At 33.7% G+C, this 9,906-nt stretch overlaps 1 protein-coding gene across 1 annotated transcript; it reads left to right on the forward strand.

Annotated features, from left to right (window-relative positions):
* The first annotated feature begins 9,027 nt into the window (after positions 1-9,027).
* LOC126721454 (uncharacterized) lies at positions 9,028-9,558 on the forward strand. Its single transcript, XM_050424489.1, has one exon. It carries the CDS (start codon positions 9,028-9,030, stop codon positions 9,556-9,558), a length of 531 nt encoding a protein of 176 aa, XP_050280446.1.
* The last annotated feature ends 348 nt before the right edge of the window (positions 9,559-9,906 follow it).

Here is a 9,906-nt window from a genome sequence, read left to right on the forward strand (position 1 = left end):
AACCCCTTATTCCATGTAAAGAAAGAAAAACACAAATTCTACTTGAAAGCAAAAATGAAAGAGTTCCAAAGCTGATGATTGTGTCATGACACTTGAGTGCAAGCCATCAGCCATAGATTTCAGGGTCAAGATCATCTATCTGCTGCTTCTGACACCGATGAAAGATGCTCATAGAATATAGGAGCCATTTGAGTCAAGACATGTGGGGGTCTCTTGGAACTTCAAAAAATAAACCAAAGTCCTAGCCTGCTGCTTATAAACATGAGCTGGTAGTTCCTGGAAATTTCTTATGCCTTCCATGAGTAGAAAGACATAAAATGTGGCCAAGAGAAGTAGAAAAAGATAATAAACCACTTTAGATGAGTTGAAGAATATGTAATATGCTACCAAGGATAAATAATACATGATGCTATTGAGAGAGAGAGTGAGAGAGAGAGAGAGAGAATAATGAGACGGAATTTTATATAGGCATATGTGCTAAGTTAAATACTATAATGGAGAGTGCTGACTTACAACAACACAAGAAGTTATGGAGGCAACAAAAACATGAGCTTTCTCTATTAAAAGAAAATTCCAGAGGGAAATAATCTTGTTCACACAATTAATTCTGTTGGCAGTTGGACTCAGAGCTGAGAAATTAAGATGTGCCATCTAGCAGCTCTTATAGCCATACGATATTATATATGTTTTTTTTTTTTTTTTTTTTTTTTTGAGACAATGAGACTGTGGATTCTGCTATAAGATTAGCTTTGTCTGTTGGTTGATATCAAATTTAATTTCTGAAAAGAAAAACCGTTGTCCTTTTGTTTTGTTTTCATTTCTCCCCAGTTCCAATTAGGTAAAATTAATAATATATATGAACCCAAACTATTAAATTAAATTATTAATAGGATAAATTACACTTTATCATCCTAAAATATATTTTTTATTACACTTTGTACTTTAAACTACGTATATTTTGCACTCTAAAATATGATAATTGATACACTTTACAGTACCCCAACATCAAATTTGCGGTTAACTTTGATTGAAAAATATGGCATCATATAAAAAGATCTAATTGTCTCTCTTCTCAATCATTTAAAAGTAAACGAAAAATCACACATTACTACTCTAAACTATACTCTTTATTATATTTTGCGCCCTAAACTTTGAATTTTCCTCCAAGTTAACAGCAAATTTAACTTTGGAGTGCAAAGTGTAACAAGGGTCATAACTTAGTGTGCAAAACGTGTGCTTGAAAAGTTTATGTTGCAAGGTATAATATATGATATAGTTTAGGGTTGTAAAGTATAATTTCTCCAAATTAATAAAGCTCAATTTAATCCCTCAAATATTAATTATGTCAGTTTAATTCCTTGACTTTCATGATCAATTCAATTCATCACTTATTCTCTTTTCTATTGTTTAACGAAATTAACTAATATGGTAATTAGAGAAAATGTAAGATAGTATGGAAAGTGAAAAATTTTCAAAACCAAGTAAATTTTAACTTTTAATTTTGTTAAAATTTAAATGAAAATGAGAACAATAGATGAAATTTATTCGATTTTAAAAGTTGATGAACTAAATTATCGAAATTAATAACTGAAGTATCAAATTGAATTCTATCTAAAAATGAAAAGATCAAATATTATTTGTAACGCTCCTAGGATCGATATGATCCTTTTCATACTCTTTCTAATATTGTTTCACTTTTAAAAATACAAGATAAATTACTACCTTCTTATTAAAAGAAAATAATTAAAACTTCAAATTAATAATTTGGCCAAAAGCCAAAGAGTCTTGTATAGCTACACTGGTTGCTACATCATTGTATTTTCATAGAAAATATTCAAAGTTCAAACCTCTCCACCCTGCCAACCATTGAAATATAAATAAATTTTAGCTAAAAAAGAAAAAGAAAAAAGAAGAAGCTTAGTTTAGCAAAACTGACTACACAGTAGATGATTAAAAAAAAAAAGACTACAGAGTAGACAGTCTTCAAAATGGGACCATCTTGACTCTTGAGGCTTATGAAAATAAACTCATTAAAAGGCCCTGCTGGCCCACTCCCAGGATGTAAATTTCTAGCTTGTTGTATAGCACTGGTTGGTGCGCAACTATCTTCTCCAAAGCCAACAAAAATATTATGTAAAGATTACTGTTCGTGCAAGTTAGATTTTTAAGCGTGCAAAGTAGATGACCTAAAATTCTAACAGTAGATTTGAGTATCAAAGTTTTATGAACAACAAAAATGTGAACTTTAACACTAAAACACTAAAAGTAAGTAAAGGCAGAACGAAGAAAGTAAAAAATACAAGTAATGTACTTGGAAAATCCTTTGAAAGGGATGAAAAACCATGGCAAGTGAAGGACAAAATATCCCTCACTCTTAAAAGCTATGTATTGTATGCAAGTTTAAGGTTTTTTACACATGGTGTTGTTCTTCCCAAAAACCTATCATATTTCCTACTTAGATTTCTGCCTCTCTTTTTGTCTCTCTCTTTAATTGTGTTGGGTTAAGATAGCTTGATCCCAGTTAATTAATTTAATTACTCAAACTGATTAATTAGGTCAAATTATATGCAAATCATGGAAGTACCAACAAATCACCAAATAAACTAATATGCAACGGAAAATAAATTAATACGGTGATTTGTTGACAAATGAGAAAAACCTCTCGCAAGGCAGAAACCTCATCGAGTGAATTTAAGGTCATCACTCCCAAGAATCCACTAATCAATAATCAAGTGGTTACAAGTACGAAAAATCTTACCACTACCTTAACTTATCCCAAAATACCAACCTACAGCTGAACCTTCGCTGCAATACTCAATTGGACTTGATCTTGTAGTAACCTTCTTTCCTTTGATGCACAAATCTCAAATTTGTGACTAACTCTTTTGCATGGATCCTAGTATATGACTAACTCCAGCAACTTAAATGATTATTGTTGGCTGCAAAGTTCTCCACTTCATAAACGATGAAGATCATGAAGCACCTTGGTTATAAAACCCTATGGCGTACAAATGCAACAGCTTCTCACATAGAAAATTATACTCTTACTCTCCGTATTTGTGTGTGACGACTTTTAAAATAAGTCTTATATATGTTTAGGGTTCTGAGAAAAGAAACCTTAAACAAATACATCAACAAGGGCCAAAATTTAGATTTGAAAATTCTGAATTCGTAAAGCTCGATAGATCGAGCTTGTGTCGAGCTGCCAATTAAATCTCGATAGCAGCTTTTTGTCGAGCTATTTGTTGAGCTTCAGTAAAATAGTTTTTCTTCACTTGTTTCTTGGATCAATCTTCATATCTTTAATACAACTACTTGATATGTATCAAACCCAATTTATATCTACCCAATTTATATCTACCCAATTTACAAGTAAAGTGCGTTTTGTCAAATAATTAGCCAATTACATAGAAAATATGACCCTAACAAATTGCTTAGCAACATGTTCCTCTTATAGTATGAAAAATGTTGTTAGGTACATAGAAATAGGTGTCAAGCTCTCATTCCTCCTCGCAAACCCTAATAAAACTATTATACTATGCCATGGCTAGAAGAGAGAGAAAATCGGCCAATGTTAGGGTAATGGGATGGAAGGTGGTTTTGCTACATCATGAGGGACAGGTATTTGACAAGGAAAGGGACACCATGGGAGTTGGGAGTATTGCACATGTCCTTAGCAATGGTCCAGCTTAGTACTAGCCAATGAGAGGTGCTCCATAGCCTTTGACCAACAGGGGTTGCTATCCTTCTCATGGTAATGTTGGGTGTTCATGCTAGACTACACATCTCACTCCTCCCAATGGTGATCACACCTTGGCACGGGTTAGGAGTACTATTCCTCTTACCAACATCTCATTTCTTTACCTCACAGCTTGTCCACGTGTAGGGCTCGAATCTAGTTAGGTCAGCACACTTGCTTGCCTTGGCTAGTGTGCTATACAATTGCACTAACCTATTTTGAGATTTAAGGAATGATACTCCCCTTTGACGATTTTATAAGTGACGATTTTATAAGTGCAAGTGTGCAACAAATAAGTTTATACCCTCATAGTTACTTCCTTAGAAAAAAATATTCATGCTCATTTATAACAATACAAATCTACTTAAGAGAATGTTCATTTCGTCGATAGTTTTGGGGTTTTCTATTTTTTTCAAAATGGAAAATCATATGCTATACGGTAAAAGTTAGGTCCTAATAGTAGCTACTATGCCAAGTGGATATCTTTGCTTTGTGACAAGTTAGCTAAGCTTTAAGAGATTTAAAATTTTTCTAAAAACATTGTAACTCAACTAACACCTCATGATGTTTCAATAGAAACATCTAGGGTTCAAATCTCTCCTCTCTTCCCCATTGTGTTAGAGAATTAAAAAATGAAAAATAAAAGAGAGATATAAAATTCTATTCCAACTATACTTTTATTACCAAAATTTCAAGTACTTTAAAATAAAATTTATTATTTATTTTAATTTTGATAATTAAAAAAAAAGAGTGTCATGTGGCACATAAACTTTAATTGTTAGGGTCAAATCATGTTCATGTTGGCAAACTGACCAGTAGTCAAAACTCTTTTTTCAATTATTTGAAATGGAAGTTTTTACTTTTTAGTGCCTAGTTAGTGGTTGAAGATCTACTTTGAAGACATAAGAAAATAGCTTAAGAACATGCTCAAGAATGTGAAGTTTTGTTCCCTCAATTGCATCTCGATCGATCGTGATTCATGCATTAAACCTCAACTCCAATCAATCGGTCGAGCTTCAGGAAAACAAACTTTTCCTTCTGCAACCCATGATGACAAATTGACCTAGGAATCTATGTAGTAGGGTCCCAAGCCATATTTATAGCCTTTACAGGTCATCATAACACAAGAGATAACATTGAGAACGTTGGAGAATTTGTTGCGACATCTATGCGCCAAAGGTTTTGTACCAAGTCGTGATCGGTATGATACTAGTTATGTAAGTCAAGTCAAACATGGACTTCTCTCTCACATTTATAAAAAACTCAAAGAATAGTATCATTTATATAAATATGTGGGAGGAAAGGAAAGGAAAGGAAAGGAAAGGAAGAGTCAATAAACCTTAAGAGAGGTTGGTGTAATTTACCCAAATATTTTTCATAGACAACAAATTTTTCAATCATGTATGTGAGAGCTATATATAAGGTTATCATTTAGTTGAGCATAGCTCCCATTTGTGTGTCTCCTATTCTTGTGCATATGAATTAACTAACTCTTTCTTCCATCCTTGTCTACCCACAAAATTGAAGGCAAGTAACAAATTGATAATCATAAGGTGGCCAAGCTGATGATTTTGCATTTTGGTATGGAACAAGATAGCCAATCTTCCATAGATGATAGAACACAATATCTTTTGTGCTCAGTTGTTTTGGTGGAAAACGTTTCATGTATTTTTTGTTTTGTTTTGTTTTTGTTTTTTTTGTTTTTTTTTTGAGAAATTGTATTTTTTGATATTTGATATGACAAATAATACAACTTAAGGAAAATATTTTATACGGTCAATGGAAAGCAAGCCAAATTGAGATGAAAACATTTTCCACCTCTTAAAATACAGTTGAAAACGTTTTCCAAAATGTTACATATTCAACTAGCTATCACAAAGAAACTCCACATTATAAACATCAACCTTTCCACTTAATTTTTCAAGTAAATTTTGAATTCGAGGTCATTATTTCATTTTAGACTCCCAAATGATCTAAATAACAAAAAATATTTTCTATTTTGAGTTTCTTTGTGAATTAAATTTTTAGTTTAATTACAAGAAATATTAATAATTTCACATATGAGCCAAATATAAATTTTTATCTAGCTCATTTTTAGTGTTATGAATGAACACAGGAAAACGAGTTCATTCCCCCACCCCCAAAAAAAAAAAACAATTTTTCATCGAAACAAACTAAGCATTAGGTGAAATTATTGGTGGAATAACATTTTTCAAATATCATTCCCATATACTACTGCGTGGTTCAAATCTTTTTACACAACAAAGATTTGGTCATTACAACTAATTTGTAAATGGGCTAAGAATTTAATACAATAGGACTACTTATAGATAATAAACGAAATAGAGTTGGAAAATGACGTCGGCATATATTAATTCAACTTCTTCGGGTAGGGCAATGGAGACATTTAAAGGTTAGATATCGCATTTTCTCTTTTCTATACTTCACTCTTTTCCTTGAAAATTTATGGATCCCTTTCTCATGGGACTATGGCTCTATTTATAGGGGGTGGGATCCTTCTCTATCGTCCACCAGTGTGGTGGATGGAAGGGTAAGAAAATGCTTGTCTCATCAGGGGAAGAGGATGAGAGGATGACACTATTCTGATAGGTATAGCCCATTTAACACGAAGGTAAAGGTTGCTGAATCTAGGTGCTACCTCTCGTAGTTCGTTGGATACACTTATCTCTTCTTCCCAGTAGTTCTTTGATTCTAAAGCAACTGAGGATGAAACGATCCTCGGCCGAACTCCCTATGATAAGATGCGTGTTCCTTGATGGTTGGGCTTTTATGAGTTATTAGTAACTAATAACTATAGAGCATTATTGTCATAAATAGCCTTTATAATACCCACGATTAGGGGTGTCCAACCAGACCCGTCAAACGACCCACCCGCCCAACCCGGCCGACCCGGACCGAGAATCGGCCGACCCGATGCCGGCGACGGTCGGCGGCGGATCTCTGCTCCCAAAACCTGAGATCGGCGGGTCGGTTGACGGGTTAAAGCATGGAAAACCGATTTTCAACCGACCAGACCTGAAAACACACCGGAAATTGCTTTCTCCGTTGATTGAAGTAGTTCGCCGGTCTATTTCGTCCGATCTGTCGAGATCCGGCGAGATCTCGACGAGATCTGGCCTGATCTCTTCGAGATCCACCAAGACCTCGTCGAGATCTCGCCGGATCTCTTCTAGATCCACCGAGATCTCGTCGAGATCGGGCCTGATCTAGTTGAGATCTGCTGAGATCTCTTCAAGATTCGGCCTAATCTCATTGAGATTCGCCGAGATCTCTTCGAAATCCGGTCAATCAAGCAAAAATAAGCAGATTTTGGCAAAATCCGACGACGTTTCCCACAGTCCGAGCCCGACCGGAAACCAACCGGAAAACAACGACGTCCGACCATCCGAACCTTTGCCTCCGGCAGGTCGGCGGCGGATCCAAATTTAGGAGACCCGAAGTGATCGGGTCGGTTTCGGGTTGGGCACAAACCCGACCCGTGGACAGCCCTACCCACAATCACACTATTTCCTATAAGTCATATTTTGCTACTCTATATTTAGATATACACAATTCTATTATATTTTTCTCCCACATATTTTTCTACAATTATATTTTGTTTAAAGGAAAATCAATAAAGGGTTGTTCTTCAACCTTCGTGAGTGAAAGTTCATCCATCACAAAGGTTGACGTTATAGTCTAATCATGGGAGGTCATTTGGCCAAGATAACTAGTCACACCGAGTTTTACTCCAGGTGACATGAATCAACTTTTAAGGACAACGTTTTCGTAGCATGATTCTATAACATTGTAAGATTGTTCTAATCCATTGTTATTTTATATTCTTGCTAATTATTTAGGATATTATTTGTTGTATCAAAACTTGTTTATTTATTAAAATATTTCCAATAATCTTTTCAAGACCCCTGGGTTAGGCCTGACTTCTTCCCTCTTATCATCTTCCCTTCCTTAAGTCTTTTAGCCCACGGGCCCCCTGTCTTTATTTGGCCCATCCCCCCACAATTACTATGTCTCTAAATATCATCAATCAGGATCATTCAATTTGTTTTTGGAACGAGGATGAATAATTTTACAATAAATAACTAGTTTTTTAAGGAATTAAAATATTTTACGTCTAATTATTTAAAATAAGTTATCATTTTTTTTTTATGAATAATAAGCTATTATTTTATATTAGATTTAATGAGATTTTAAATAATAAAACGCCATGTATATTTTTAAATTTGTAAAAAAAAAAAATAATAATAATTGAATACGTACTATAAATTATAAAATGGATGATCTTCATCGACCTTATGGAGAGAATTCTCGTGTTCTTTACTGGATCAGAAGTAATTGTTGAGCCTTTTATACTAAAGTCCAAAATTATACTTATACAGAATAACGCATACCGAATTTTTTCTTTTTCCTTTCTAGAAAATGTGACTCCTCAAGTGGAATCAAAACGGTAGTCAAAAAGTAATAGAAGTAAAGAAAGGCATACTTATTATTATTTTTATTTACTTTTGTTTTTTTTTTTTCTTTCTTAATTCACTATCGACATTGTACACGATTATTTCTCCCATACATACTAGGTAAGAGATTTTAACCTTATCTACACCAAAAATCAATTGGTATTTTGCCTAATAATAAAAATCAATCATCAAAATATGAAAATTTTATTTTGTGTAACTTGATGTAAGAAAGACATCATATACCCCTATAGAGAGGGAAAATTCCCGATCTATCACAAGCTGACACGTCACATTACCAAGTCCCACACAATCATCAATACAACCCCGTTACACATAAAAAAACATCTCCAAATTATGATGGTAAATGATTATTAATTAGGTCATTAGTTACCTTGTAACAATTTATTTTGTCATTTTTCTTAGATAGAAAATTGTTTAAGGAAAATGCTAAAACTACTACAAACTAATATGGTAAGAATTTGAGATTGGTATAACTCAATAAAATAATAAATAAATGTTTGAATCACTTATATCTAATTGATGACATGTTAGTTTGTAAGATTTATATACTAAAATTTGTAATATCCTTAATCTTATTAATTAATTAATTACTTACCATGTAACCATCTAAGTGTTGGTTTGGGAAAAATTTATCTAGTTTTTTGAACAAAATTACTGTAAATAAAAGATATAAAGTAAATGAAATAAGTAGAGTGTAGAGGACTCACGTGAAACTTGCAAATAGTAATTAAAAAAAAAAAAAAAAACTAGCCTATAAAATGCCTAGAGAATACGCAGAACATTCATCCTCAAATGGCTTTACTTACAATGTTCACAGCTATTATTCTTCATCTTCTTCTGCTTACTCCCTTTTCACCAGTGCTCAAAGCCGATGACAAATTAATCCAAATCGAATGTCACAATGCAGAGGTACCATCGACATGCATACAGTGTCTGCAATCTGACCAACGTTCCCAAAAAGCTGATGGAGTAGGGATTGCCACTATCATTGTAAGCTGTCTCAAAAACCATGCTCAGAACTTGGCAGCCAACATGTCACATTTGGCTTCTGGTGCCAAAGATAAAGAGATGAAAAATCGTTTTGAAGAGTGCAGCCAAGGGTTTTCCTCTGCAATGAAAGAGCTATCTTCAGCAACCATTAGATTGAAGAAAGCTAAGTATGATGATGCTGAAAGGTCTGTGAATAAAGCACTTAACTGCTATAACCTCAATTGCCAGTCAATAATACAAAGCAACAAGCATACCCCAAAACATGTGGTTTATTCTATGAGGATTTATGAAGAGCTTTCGGAGGCTGCAAATAGAGTTATCGAACGACTTTAATTATTATCTATGTTGTTAAATTCATCTCTTTCCTTAGTCGTTGTGATATGAAGAGCTTGTTCATGACATTGTAACTGTATCTGTATTTGAAATGGAATTTCCCCATATTTATTTGATATTAATTGACGCAAACACACACATACATAGGACTTTTCGTTTTCGAGAAAGGATTCCCTCCAATCTTTAGCAGGATGTGCTACATTTGATATTTATTTAATTTTCAAATGCCGTACGTCATACACATGAAATTGGAGGGATTTTGAGGATTCAATTGGCCTAGAGAGAGAGAGATATATATATATATATATATATATTATTTGAACCTAAGACATTTACAAGTTGCAAAAT

The sequence above is a fragment of the Quercus robur genome, chromosome 4, assembly GCF_932294415.1.
Source record: "Quercus robur chromosome 4, dhQueRobu3.1, whole genome shotgun sequence".
Classification (NCBI taxonomy): Eukaryota; Viridiplantae; Streptophyta; class Magnoliopsida; order Fagales; family Fagaceae; genus Quercus; species Quercus robur.